The sequence below is a fragment of the Anopheles gambiae genome, chromosome 3 (genome assembly GCF_943734735.2).
Source record: "Anopheles gambiae chromosome 3, idAnoGambNW_F1_1, whole genome shotgun sequence".
NCBI lineage: Eukaryota > Metazoa > Arthropoda > Insecta > Diptera > Culicidae > Anopheles > Anopheles gambiae.
In genome coordinates, this window is record NC_064602.1 from 81,427,443 (window position 1) to 81,441,580 (window position 14,138).

The following is a 14,138-nucleotide window of genomic DNA, read 5'->3' on the forward strand; positions in this document are numbered from 1 at the left end:
ACAACGCAAGCAACCGAAGTTCGCCGAACTGCACAGTCGAGCGAGAGCGTGTGCGCTTTCCCACCGTCGAACAGTGGTCAGATAAGCGGTTTTCGAAAATGCGCTAATGGGACTGATGAATTGGTTGGTTTTGCTTTGTCTTTGTTCTGTTTTTAATTTTTTTATTTAAATTTTGTTTGCAATTTGCAATGCGTATTTGTTATTCTTTCTTATATAATGTATTTTTAATTTGCGTGAAATACTGTCTTTTTCATTCATTTTGCATGGTTTTAGATAATATTTTTTCTCAACTGTTTACACTTAGCAACTTTTTTAACGTCCTATTAACATCAGCTACTGATGGTTATGTTATACTTATATATCTTATTTTTATGTTTATCTTGCTACTTTTCTTTTGTAACATTTTTTGTTGTTTTTTTTTTTTTGTTGTTGTATGGTCTATCCTTTTGATTGATTTAGGCCTTTTTATGTTCGAGACTTTTCACGATATTGTGAAATAACCATAAAAAAACTGAAAAAACGTCGTAAATTAGATCCAATATAAAATTAAGATCGCTTAAAAAATGTCATAATATGCTTTTTTTAAATATTGTAAATCACAATAGATTACTGAGTAAGATTTTTATAAATGCTCTATTTATACACATTGCAACGTATGTATTTTTTTAAATTAAATTAAAACTAACATTAAAATCGTTAAACAAAATCAGTCTTAATTCGGTTGTAATGAAATTAACCAAATTTATCCAGAATATCCGCGACAAATTAAAAAAAAATCATTTTCGAAAAAGAATCCACTCTCATGCTCTCGTTTAGTTTCTCGCTCGCTCTCTCTCCACTGCGTTTGTTTACTCTCCCCCATCGCAACGGCGCGCGCGTTTGTTTATTTGCTCGTGACATTTGTAACTAACCGAAATTTCGTACGACGATGAACAGTTTTCCGCCCATTTTCTTCAATGAAACATGCGCCCCCGTCGCTCGGGGTTAGTTTCACCGTCTTTGTAAAGATATTTAGCATCAGATGTGTTACAGTGCGCTGTAGGAAAAGAGCTTAATTTACTTACTATCCCGTGTACAGATCCATCGTTTTGTTGGGTGCAGATGAAGCAGTGAAGTAATAACTTATTGCACGGGGGTGACACCAGCTAGCGTGGGGTAAGTTCCAGCTGCTTTTCCCTTCTTTTTTTAATGGGGTTTGTGTAAGTGGTCACTCACACCAATGCGACCCAGTTTCGGCGGAATGTACAGAAGTTGGGTAATAAATTTGAAACGGCACTATCCTTTTCTTTGTTGTAGAACTAGAACAAAGAATAGATTGAAAGATTTGGGAATTTCATAACAAATCCCAATAGTTTTGCTGCAAAGGTCGAGCTCAAATAATTGTAAACGTTTGTCATCCATGCCTGGGTTCGCCTAGTAGGTCAAGGATAATGAGCTGGAGTGATTTATTTGTTTATTTTTGAATTGACATTTTGCTTGGAAACTGCGTTACAGCATAACCGCACACAAATGACACGTTTTGTACATTTACAACCTGGGTCATCGTCATTAAACTTTTTTTCTTCTTCAAAAACTCAATTCTCAGGACCGTTCCACATATTCTTTGTAAAATGAATTTCCTCTAAATTCCTCTTCGTTTCAGAAACTTTCAAATGTTACTCCCCAAAATGAGTCCTACAACTCGATCATGTGCTCCCGACTGCCGAAGCGTCACAACGTAGAGCCCGTGTTTCGTATCATCTCACAGCTCTTTGCCGACCATTCCGATCTTGCGTCGTCTTCCGTCGCCCGGACCGATTCGGAGATGGGCGATTTCTACCGCATACCGGCCGATAGCATTCCGCGCGATCCTGACCCACCCATTCCCGGCAAGACACGGTTCCACATGCGCAAGACGCACACACGCCGCAAACCAAGAGCATCACCGCAAGGTACAGCTCTAACCTATTCCGGTGCGATCGTCGGTCGTAGCAAAAGTGTGGACGATCTAACGGCTGTGGCCGGTGTCGGTTCCGAATCGGACACAGAAGAGGATGCGATTACCAAATCGCACGACACAATTGCCCCTTCACACCATCATCATCATCATCGCCAGGCGGAAAAGCTTCTCCAGCTGAAGGACCAACAGATAGCCAAGTTGATCAAGAAGCTGACGGCCGTGTTTGAGTGCAACAATCAGTTCGCGGTGGAGCACGAAAAGCTGCAGAAGGAGTACCAGCAGGCGGTGCAGAGCCTGCGCACGCTCGATGCCATTCAGGCGAAAAGCTGCGACAGTTGCGCCGGCTTTGAAGCGGAACGAAGCCTACTGACAAAAGAAAATGCCGATCTACGGAACGATGTCAAAATGATGAAGATACTCGTGTACCGGCTAAATGTACAGATCGAACGGTATCAGGACACGATCCGCGAGGGCAGGACCGACATACCCCGGCTCGACTTTGTCGACAGCACGTACGGGGGAGCGAAGGACAATCTGAACTGGGGGCCGGTGAATTCGCACACGCTCGGACCGCTGCTGAACGCGTACGAGGAAACGATCGCCGAGAAGACGGCACTGGTGCAGCGGTACGAATCGGAGCTGGCCAGTTTCACCGGCAAGCTGAAGAAGGTGCTGGAGGAAAACGAAGCACTGCAGAAGATGGCGGAAGAGGTACGGGCCGGCCAGAGCGGATGGGCGTCGGAAAAGGCACGCCTGCAGGCGCAGGTTGATGTGCTGCGGAGCAAGGCGGAGGTGCAGGGGAAGCGGGCCGATCTGGCGAAGGAAAAGCTGGTGGAGGTGCTCAAATGTTACGAACAGAAAGGTACGAACTGTTTCCTGCCTGCAATCGGAAAAAACGCTCATACAATAATGCATGATTTTATTTCAACCAGTACAAGCCCAAAATCTAGACATTGAGCGCCTGCAGGAAGCTTACTCACGCGCGAAAGGGGAGCTGACCTCACTGCGCAATCTGAACCAAAATCCAGAAGTTGTCACGAATAGTTTGAAGGAATGCCAAAAGTATGTGCACTGATTAAGCTTCTACCCGCAATGCTTTACAGGGTTATTTAAGTCAATTTAGAATGTCAACAACATTTTTCATTGCTTGCGATATGTTTTTCAACAGCTGTGAAATGTTGTATTTTCATCACAATAATGGTTCAGTTCTTCTATATGATTTTCAACACGCTGGAAGTTGGATTGAGTTTGACAGTTCTTTGTGCTTAAGTTGAAAATCATGTGTAAGAACCAGTGATGCAAAATGTCATGATCATTACGAGATATTCACCAACGAAAACAGTGAACATATCCATGTTAGCTTGATGTTCATTGCGTCATGACATGCCGAATGTGACTTGCGAGTGCTTAAATGAAACGCGAAACTCTGGCTGACAAGCTGAGCTTAATGCAAGCATTATCATGATTTTTTTCTGGCTGTGAACAGTGCTGCCAAATGCCACTGATTCAGTCACCAACACTCATGAGTGAAACGAAGCTCAAATCAGCTCACGTACACAACTGACAATTGGGGGACCAATCACATGCTTGTTGACATTTTTGTAGCACCCATCTCTTGATCACTCACATGGTCATGACATTTTATGTCGGTGATAATAACGACATTATACTTGGCATGTATTTTTTCCCCAGAAGCAAAAAGATCATGCTTTGTCTCACTATGTCTGATTTGATCACAGTAGCGCTCGAGACGCTGACATTATTTTGTTTCAGCCGGAATTTGTCATGATGTCAGTGAAATTTTGCACAACTGAACACAGTAAAACAAATTTTGACATAGTGACTGACCAAGCGTTGGTCGCATGCATTAGTCACACCAATCGTTTTGAGTATCACCTCTGACTATCAATATTGAGTACGTGACGCTGACATGGATTTTGTTTCAGTCAGATTATTTTTATGACATTTAAAATGACATTTTGCAGCACTGATAAGAACTGAATTTTTTCTTGTGATGCGAATACAATATATGACAGCTGTTGAAAATCATCGTATAGGTGGTGAATAATGATGTGCACATTCGAATATGACTTGGAAAACCTTGCACATTGCTGTTCTAATACATTTCATTCACTTGCCAGACTTCTGGAGGAACTTCGACATCAGCACAGCGAGGAACGTGCCCGTACGGCAACCGAGGTGGAATCCCTGCGGACCGAGCTTCGCCAACGGACGGCCGACCTTGAGCAGCTTCGCCAGGACCACCGGCAGCAGCAGGGCATCTTCGAGCGCCAGAAAGAAATCAATGAGTAAATATCTAACGGGAGGAGTATTTGAGGTTTGTTTAAATGCTAATGATACCCGTACACCGCAGAATCCTTATGGGAAAGAACACTACGCTGAAGCAAACGCTCGAGCGCACCAGACAATCGAAGGAAATACTGAAGCAGCGCCTCAAAACCATGATCAGCTGGGGCAAGGGTTCGGAACAGCGCAAAGATCAGCTGGCCGACTGCTGGCGCAACATTCGCGCACTGCAGGACCAGCTGCAGCAGCGCGACCGGCAGCTCCAGGCGCAGCAGCAACGCTTCCAGGCCGAGCAGGAGCAGCTGCAGCGTCGGCTGCGCCAGCGGGAAGATACGCTACGTAAGATTCTAGCAGATAAGGCCCAATTTCAGCGCCACAGTTGAGCGGACGATGCAAATCCATTAGTCAATCGCTCAATGTGTCTGAAAAAAAAAACAGAAAACAAAACAAAATATAGAGAAAACTGTACAAAGCATATTATGTTCGCTTGATTCAGCCAGATTTACAATCAATTTTTTCGAGCCGTTTTCAGGATATAGTTGCGCACTTTTGATAGATTATACTTTCTTTTTTATTTCATTCTTAGATAATGACTTCATATGTTTTTCATTGCTTCATACATTTTTTTCTCGCTCTTTCTTTCTTTTCTATCGTTGCTCCTAAACACTACGCTGCAAAAACTCATGCGAAATCCGTTTTGCGCTCGTTCTAACCGGTTTTTTTTTGTTCTTCTTCGTAATCAATATATAAATACAATTAGATTTTTTTGCCTCTTTCACACCTCCTCTGTGATTCTTATTGGCTATAGACGGTGCTTTTTTGTTCTGCTTCGTGAAATCGTATTGCTTGGTTTTGATGACGTGAAAGGAATCGAAGGGTTAAATTAGAGAGAAAAAAGTGCAGCTGTGTGTTGGTGGTGGTGGAGCACGTGATTCCGGTGATTATTTCCGCCTTCTTGCTGCAGGCTAAATCTGTTCGATTTTTGTGACTGTTGCGGTGCAGGGATGCATCTATTTTTTGTTTTTAATCTGTTCTGCTGTACACACAGGTTTTTCTTACATAATTAATAGCTCGTGTATTCTGTCGTTGGACTGGACGTACGCGCGCGTGCCTTTTCTCTTGTTATGCCTGAAGCTGCTCTAAATGTCACTCCTTTTTTGTAGGTTGTATTACTCACACACAGCAACTACACGCACACACTGATTAGATGCCCATTTGCCCAATTCTAGGTTAGTCAGGGTTGCGCAAGAGAGGAAGATAAATATAGTTTGATGTAAATATCACTAAATCATTTCTACTTGGCGAGGAGGGACAAACAAACAAACAAACAAACAAAAAACCAAAAGAGCTTCTAAAAGTTACATTTCTACTTCTCGTACCCACTTCTTCCTTGCCAGCGGTCAATTTGTAGTTCGACAAATCAATTCAATTCGGTATGAATCACGTGTACAGGCGCGTGAAGCCGTGAGTGCACAACACAACTACTACTGCTCAAATCACACAGTCGATCGTTGTTGATGTTTCCTAGTGTTACTGGGAAAAATAGTCAAAAAACGATACACCTACCTTCTCTCTCTCTCTCTCTCTCTCTTTCTCTCGCGGGAGTAGCACAAAAACAAACCTAAGCGAAGTAGTACTCTGCTACTACACAACACTCTGAACAGACAATCATTACAATGGCTCCTCCCTGGGTGCGTTCCCAGGGATGACCAAACGTAAGCCTATATTGCAAGCAGCGGCGCTACTACTACTCCACGATCAGCACGCTAGCTTTTAGTAGCGTCATTCAACCGCTTCGCTCACACCGGCCGCAACCTCTTTGGCCTCTACTGCTGGCACACCACCGGCGATGGACAGTTTATCCGTGTCTTGGATGGACATTTTCTGCAAAAAAAAGGACCGAGAGCATTAGCGTCATAGAGTAAAGTAAAAATCCATGCGATACAGGGTTTTCCAAGTCAGTTTCGAATGTTAAGGCCGGGATACATTGTCCGTCGTCCTGACGGCGACTGGTGGAAGTTTTTTTTTTTTGGGAATCGATCATGCCGGATCTCAAATTTAAGTAGTTTTTGTCCGTTTTGTTGATGCTAAAATGGCTGAAATACTTGCACAACATATTTATCTATCAATTACAAAGCTTTTCCCGTCCACTATATGTAAAAAACATGGAAAAATAACATTATTTCATGGAGTAATTTAGATTTTCACTGTCGCATCTGGCGGCGGCTGACTGAAGCATTTTGTCAAACAATTTGGAACCGCTCCAGGAAATATGTTATTTTTCCATGTTTTTTACTTAAACTGGACTGTAAAAGTTTTGTAAAAGTTAAACACACATGTTCTGCACTCATTGCATTCATTTTCGCATCGAAAAACAGTGAAAATTACACTTTAATTTGAGATCCGGCATGGGCATTCCCTCAATAATTAAAAAAAAGCTTCCACTAGCCGTTGCTAGATGCGCTAGTGAAAATCTAAATTACACTAGCAAGTACGGACTATGTACCCCGATGTGCCTTTAAAGCTGAAATTTCATTTTGAAGCAAATACACCATTTGACACCTGTTGAAAAACATCTTGAAGGGGGATGAATAATTATGTGTCCATTCGAAAATGACCTGAAAACCCTGTAGTAATATCTCATCTCCAACCTTACCTTAACAGACTCTCCAATTTTATCCATCGGCTCCTGTCCCTCGGTGCCTGCTGCGTCCACGGCCCCGTTGGGCGTTTCGTTACCGCCCGGCGCTTGCTGAGGCGTAGTGGCGGCGGCGGCAGTTGCTGCCAGCGCGGGCGACGGACTCTTGCGCGACGGTGGCTGATACTGGGGGCGCTGCACGAACATGTTGTCCAGGATGTGGTCGATGTTTTCGCCACTGTCAGCCGGCGCAGAGCCGCCAGCACCCTCCGCCCCGCCCTCAGCAGCATTCGCTGCCGTCGATTCGTCCCCGGTGGAGCGGTTGGTTGCCCCGCTCGATTTGTTCGCCGCACTCGCGCTGGCGGGCGTGGTGGCGGCTCCGGCCGGTTTACGATCCGGCGGGGCCAGAATCGGTATAGCGGCGGTCGGCCTTCGACCGGTGGGCAGTGGGCGGGGTGCTTGCGCTTGCGTTTGAGGTGCGTAGTACGTGATGCCACCGGACGGTTGGTACAACGCGGTCGGCGGCGGTGGTCCTCCGGGGCCTCCGGTGGGCGGACCGGCAACGACGGCCGATGGCGGTGGGCCACCGGGCACGGGCTGCGGCACGACACCGACGGCCGGTGCGTATCCGGTCTGGAAGCTGGCGGCGTAGGCGGTCGGGTACTGAGCCGGGCTAACGCCCGGTGCGGCCCCGCTCGGTGGTGGCCCGAGCGCCGGCACAAAGTTCATCGGCGGGGGCGGTGCACCACCGCCCGGCACGACGCCCGTAGGCGGCTGCGGGCCGGGCTGCGGCACGCTGGCAGGTTGTGGCGCTGGCAAGTAGGCACTGGGGGCGGGCACGGGACCCGCCAGGTACGGGGCGGACTGGGGCGGTTGCGGCGGCGGTCCTTGCGCTGCGTACGGGGGCGGTGCATACTGGGCTTGCGGGGGTGGTGGCGCCTGGGACGGTTGCTGTTGCGGCGGTGGTGGCGCCTGCTGCTGCTGCGGCTGACCGCCGGGAGCGGCCGCGGTGACGTACTCGCCCGGTGCCGGTCCACCAGCACCACCCGGCGCGGGCGCGTAGTAGAGGGCCGCCGTCTGGTGGTACTGGACCGGTGCGCTTTGACCACCCGGAGCTCCCTGGGGCGGCGGAGGCGGTTGCTGATGCGTTTTGCCGACGGCCACGTGATACTCGGCGGGCTGCAGCGTCATGGGCAGCCCACCGGGTGCCGGTCCGCTCTGGGGCAGCTGTTGCTGGGCGTACACCTGCTGCTGCTGCTTCTGCTTGTTGAGCTGTTGTTCGTGCTGATGCCGCAGCATCTGCTCCTGGTGCTGTTGCATCAGCTGGCGCTGCTCGTGCATGGAGGCGGCTGCTGCTGCCGCTGCTGCCGCAGCGGCCGCTTGCTGTTGCTGCTGCTGCTGCACCTGCTGTTGCTGCTGCTGCTGCTGCACCTGCATCGCATTAACGTTGGCCGCACTTTCCATCGCGGATCGCTGCCGCTGTGTCGAGTATCGTTTCGTCGCACGAGGAACCTCCGCCGGCAGCATCTGCTGCTGATGTTGCATTTGATTAGCAACCTGCTGCTGCTGCTGTTGAACTGTCAACGGACGCTGCTGGCCACCGTACCCTTGCGGCATCGCTTGGTACTCCAGCTGCATGCGCTCGGACGACACCTGCTCGGTCGGCGGTGCGGGCTGTGCCACTATTGCGCGGGGTGAGATTTGAGATCGCTGACTCATCGGAAGCTGCCCACCGGGTGCGTTTGCCTGTTGCATTGGCGCTGATCCCGCGTACAGAGGTACATACTTCGAATGGTCCTCCTCCAGGTAGCCCTGTTTCATCTTCTGAGGCGGTTGGGATGGTTGCTGCTGCTGCTGATGAGGATGCTGCGCCATTTGGCCATGAATGCCGTAGTGCTGTTGCTGCACCCCGGCCGATGGCACCGAACCCAGCGAAGCCGATGTCGTCACCACGTTCATCATTCTGCTCTGATGGTTCGGGTCCGCGTGGTGGATGCGTTCACCTCCGGGGCTGGTGCTGTTTCCATGCTGCTGCTGTTGCTGCTGCTGTTGCACTGGACCATGGTTGTTCATCTTGTTGCTATTGCTGCTGCCGGACAGCGCACCGGCACTGCTGCTGTGCATCATCGGAGCGGCGGCGGCAGCAGCCAGTCCCGGAATACCACCCGGTTGTCCCGATCCTGCCCCAGCTCCAGCTCCCATCGGTGCAACCCCACTGCCACCCGTTCCAGCTCCTCCTGCTTCGCCATTTTTGTTTCTCGCCTGACCCTTGTACTGCAGCGAATTCATCACCTTGTACTCCTTCTCCTTACTATTTCGCCCGCCGCTGCCGGCGAGCTTGTTCTCCTTGTTGTGATAATTGTTGCGCGCGCCGCGCTCCTCGTTGCGATACCGCCCATTGCCGCCTCCGTACTCGGGCCGCTGCTCCCAATCGCCGGCACGCTGCTCCTGCTCCCGGTCACGATCGCCACTGGCCGCACTCGCAGCCCAATCGCCCGACCGTACCCGCTCCGAACGGCCCATCGAGCGGTCCGGCCCGGTGCCACCCGCCCGCCGCACATCGGACGACTTCGCACGACCACCAGCAGCAACACCACCCTCCGTCCCGCCGGACTGCCTTCGCTGCCCGTCTCCACCTTTCGGCGGGCCTTCCCGCCGGCCCCGGCCCGTCGCCCGGCCACTCTTCCCGTTGGCACCGCCCGCCAGCTCGGGGAACTCCTCCGGCCGCGGCAGCTTCTTGTGCCGCTGGTGGTGCTCCGCCCCGGACGACTTCTGGTACGCGTCCTCGTCCTCCCAGTTGCGCGTGTACCGGTTCGGGCCGCGGGCGTACCGGCGCTTCCTGCGCGCCTTTGGCGGCCCATCCTCGCTCCGGATGTCGTACCCGTACGCGAACACTAGCTCGGCCTGCGATTTCGGGGCTTGCTCGCTCTCGTCGAACCGGTCGTGCGTCCACCGGTCGGCCGATGCCTGCCACTTCTTGGCTCCCTTCGCTCCGGCTCCTCCACCGGTACCGCCACCGCCGCCCTTCTCCGAACCGCGCCGCTCGCTCCCGTACATTCCGGGCGCCCCGAGCTCACCGCCTCCGCCGCCGCCGCCACCGCCACCACCACCACCGCCGCCACCGTGCGAATCGCCTTCACCGAGCCCGTCCTCGTTCCGCTTCGCCCGCTGCTCGTCCCCGTCCACCCCCGAATCGTCCAGATCGTCCTCGGCCGTCCGGTCGTCGTGCTCGTAGAACGTGCCCTTCTTCGGGATGTACTGCGGGTTGCTGCGGTCCTCGTCGTCGTCCACCTTGCGGCGGCTTTCCGCGTCCTGCTCCTGCCCATCGCCGCTCTGCCGCTCGTGCACCTCGATCACATCATCGTCGTCCTCCTCGTCTTCCTCCTCCTCCTCGGTACCGTCGTCCTCGTCGTCCTCCTCCGTACCGTCGTCATCCTCTTCGTCCTCCTCTTCCTCGCCACCGCTTTCCTCCTCCTCGTAATCGTCCTCTTCATCTTCCTCCTCGCCGCCGTCCGACGGCGAATCGGAGGCAGTATCGTACTCGGACTCGACCGTCGCTAGACCGCTCTGCTGCGACGTGTCCTCCTGATTGGCTTCCTTTGTGTTCTGGAAGGGGGATTTTGTATAATTTTTAAATTAGTGACGATTTTATTACAGATTGTTGTCTAGCGAATTTCATAGACAATACAATAAATTAGATTTCAACAGCATGTATGTATCTGCGTGTTCCTTCACACATAATCATACAGGGTTTTCCAAGTCGATTTCCAATCTGAAATTTCATTTCCATCATAGTAATTTTTAACTTCCTCAGCATGATTTTCAACACATCTCAAGCTGGATTGAGTGTGACGGTTCTTTGTGATGTGTTGAAAATCATGTGTAAAAACGTAAATTTTATTTTGATGCAAATACACAATTTGACAACTGTTGAAAAACATCTTGGAGGCGGGTGAATAATTATGTGCCCATTCAAAAATGACCTGGAAAACCCTGTATTCCACATACAGGCAAAGGCGAAAAAACTATGGCAGCAGCCCGTTAAAGTGTTGAAAATCATGCTGAAGAAATCAAAATTAGTTTGATGGAAATGAAATGTCAGATCGATGTGGAATTTTGTATGGAAATGTATTCAAAACTGACTTGGAAAACCCTGTAAATTGGTTACAACGTTACCCAAACGTATTGCCTTCGTTTACACAAGTCTTTGCAGAAGGCAAAATTGAAAAGCAAAAGAGTTCAACCCCTTAATTAATATGAAACTTGTTTTTACATGCCTTTCGTGCCGTTTTTCGATATGTTTTTATCCGTTTTCCCGAAAATACAAAAAAAATCACGCCTCAATTGGACCGAAATGTCTTTGCTAAACCAAAATTACCGTTTCGCTTTAGTCTGGCCGAAAAAAAAACATTAAAACCGCCCTTCCCCCCTTCCATCGCTAAAACGAAAGAAAAGTCTCCCCCCTGTTGTGTGGGCTTTCCTTTCCGAAATAGAAAAAGGGAAATAAGATGAAAACCCAAAAAAAAAGAAAAAAAACGAGGTAACCTAATTGGCAAACCTATTCGCCGGCGCATGGTTTCCCGGAATGCGTGCCGGAATCGTTAGCGCCGGCGCAAACACGCGGCCAGAGGTGCGGGAAGAAAAGCACATGAAAAAAAGCGCAGGCAAGCGTTGCGATCGGCGACTTGGATCAACACCATCCGAGCCGACCGATGATGATGATGATCATGAGCATGCACTCTCTTCTACCGAAACGTATTTGAACAATGTGGTGATCGATTGATAGTGCAAAGCAGGGGGTGTGGGTAGGCGATCATCATTTCTCTCCGATTAACCAAACAGTAACCATCATCATCATCATCATCATCACACCAAAACGGGGCTGTTGAATTTACCATTCAAGCATGTAAACGCATCGGGCACCGGCTGCAATCTCTACCAGAGCAGTGTGTCCTCTCTCTCTCACACATTCTCCTTCTCTCTGTTTCGATTGCCTTTCACTCGCGGAGTTAGGCCCGTTGCGCTGCCCCGTTACAGCGGCGGCTACGGCTGCTGCATATCAATTTTCACGCAAGAAAAATCGCTCCAACCATTTGTGCAGCCAGTGCACGAAATCGCACATCTTGCCAATGTACGGGAAACAGGGAGCAGAAGCAGCAGCAGCAGTAGGCGTTGCAAAAACAATGGCGACGCTTTTTGCTCTTACCAATTGGGGAGTATAGCCGCCAGTGTATGTAGGAGAAATTTTGGTATTTTCACCTTCCCCGCAGCATGTGTGTGTGTGTGTGTGTGCGTGTTGGCCGTTAGAGCGAGGTAACAAAGGTGGCGATATGTCTCTCTTCAATTTTTTTTCTTCTCCACCCAATTTACCGGTGCTTGGACAAACCACATCTCGCGTTGCCGGGTGCCAAATCGAATTAATAACCCCCCCGCACTCTGCTAGCGGTTAACAACCGGGCAATTCATTCCGCTTTCCAGCCACGCGGCGTCACCGGCCGATGCGGGGCTGCAGCTGACTGAACGTTTTCCAATTTCGCCCTATCGCCCCCCAAAAAGCCGATCAAAGCGTGCGCGGCGTGTGATTATCCCAATAAATGCAGCGCTTCAGTCAAACGGTAAAGAAGAATTTTTATACGCTGCGCCACAACACTGCTGTCCGCACACGGTGCTGTAATAAATCACAGAAAAAAAGAAGCTTAGAAAGGGGGATATATCGACTACTACTACTAGCCCGGAACCCAGCAACGTTACACGTGGTAGCGAAGGAAAAACCAAAAGATACCATCACTGTGCACACAGATCGTGCTGGATGTGCCTAAAGCATGCAACCCTGCGTACTATTGGAGGAGCCTAGGGGATGGGGCAATTGGCTCATTGTTCCTTTTGCTCCCCTTCTTCTCTTGCTAGTGAGATGCTTCGCTGGGACGCTTGAATGCCCGCAATCCACACGCATGCCGTTTGCCACCCTTAAAAACTGCCTCTCCCCCTTTCCACTGGAGGGGCCACGCGACATAGGTCCAAATTGCAAAGCTTGCAGTTCCGCGCACCCTACTGCGTACGAAGAAACAAACAGGGGGTGGAAGAAAAAAGGTCAAGTTTGTTTATATACTGTTGTGCAATCTGCCCTTTGGCAGACAGATGTGGTTGCTTTCACCCGCGTTCCTCTGCTTGCCGTTCTCCTTCTTTTCCGCAAGGCCCAGTCCAGTCCGGAAATGTCCGTGTGGAAACTTACTTCTGCCGAATTGTCGGTAAAATCATCCGATTCCGATAACTTCTGTTGAGCTGGCGGTGTGGTTGTTGTTGTTGTTGTTGTTGCTGCTGCTGCTGCTGCTGCTGCCGGAGCCGGAGCTGGCACTACCGGAGCTGGCGGTAGCGGTGCCGGAACGGCCGCGGCTGCTGCTGCTGTGACGACTGCTGCTTTCTCCGACATTTCTCTGCCGACCTGGGATCGTGTGTGTGTGTGTCGGTTCGCGTTCGCAGTGTGTGTGTCTGCTGATGAGCGTGCAGCTTTTCCTTTGCTGCGTAGGACGACGGCTCGTTACCGCACCCTACTGCAACCCGCGTCCACAGCACTCTCCAAGGCACTCTGCCGTGTACCGCCGGATCCCGGGAACGGAATGCAGCCGGTGCTTTCTTTCCCTTCTTTCACCTCCCACACCCACACACACACACACACACTGTGGCAACACAGAACAAAACACACTTTTCACCACCAAATCACGCCCCCTCCCGCAATTCCACACCCACAAAACACCTGCTGCGGCGTATGAGCTCCGCTCCGTGGCTCTTCTATTCGTTACGCGTGTGCGACGACACACCAGAGTACACAATCCTTTTTTCTACACGCCGTGCAGGGAAGCCTCCACACACCCCGTGCCCGTTCCGGTCGGACAAACGGGACTGATGGGGGAGGAGGGGAACAACGCGGCAACACACAACCGCCGGGACACGTCTCCTGTTGGGAGGAGGTTTTCCGATTCGATTTACTACTCGTCCGGGTCCGGTCGACCGTATGTGTGTGAGTTTCGAGAAGAGTTTGTGAAATCTGCACCGATGATAAAAAACTACAGCGAGCGACCCGACTGGTGGTGGCTGGCTGGCTGGCGGACGCAAAACTTCGCACTGAGCTGTCAAAAACCGCGGTAGCTGTCAAATGCCGAACGAAGCGAGGTGGGTACATGGGACAGCAACTGTGACAATCGTTGCCTTGGGGTGGATATTTTTAAATATTTTGATTACAAAAGGCAATCATTG

At 50.4% G+C, this 14,138-nt stretch overlaps 2 protein-coding genes across 2 annotated transcripts; one reads left to right on the forward strand and one right to left on the reverse strand.

The window, feature by feature from the left end:
• The first annotated feature begins 534 nt into the window (after nt 1-534).
• Nucleotides 535-5,243, forward strand: LOC1278298 (protein Cep89 homolog). Its single transcript, XM_061653901.1, has 5 exons — nt 535-1,155; nt 1,643-2,801; nt 2,872-3,001; nt 4,081-4,248; nt 4,314-5,243. Exons 2-5 carry the CDS (start codon nt 1,688-1,690, stop codon nt 4,627-4,629), a joined length of 1,728 nt encoding a protein of 575 aa, XP_061509885.1. The 5' UTR covers nt 535-1,155; nt 1,643-1,687; the 3' UTR covers nt 4,630-5,243.
• LOC133392753 (AT-rich interactive domain-containing protein 1B) lies at nt 4,794-14,012 on the reverse strand. Its single transcript, XM_061653900.1, has 3 exons — nt 13,117-14,012; nt 6,903-10,490; nt 4,794-6,130 (listed from the first exon to the last, which is right to left on the reverse strand). The coding sequence occupies exons 1-3, from the start codon at nt 13,312-13,314 to the stop codon at nt 6,029-6,031; spliced, it is 3,888 nt and encodes a 1,295-aa protein (XP_061509884.1). The 5' UTR covers nt 13,315-14,012; the 3' UTR covers nt 4,794-6,028.
• Nucleotides 14,013-14,138: the final 126 nt, after the last annotated feature.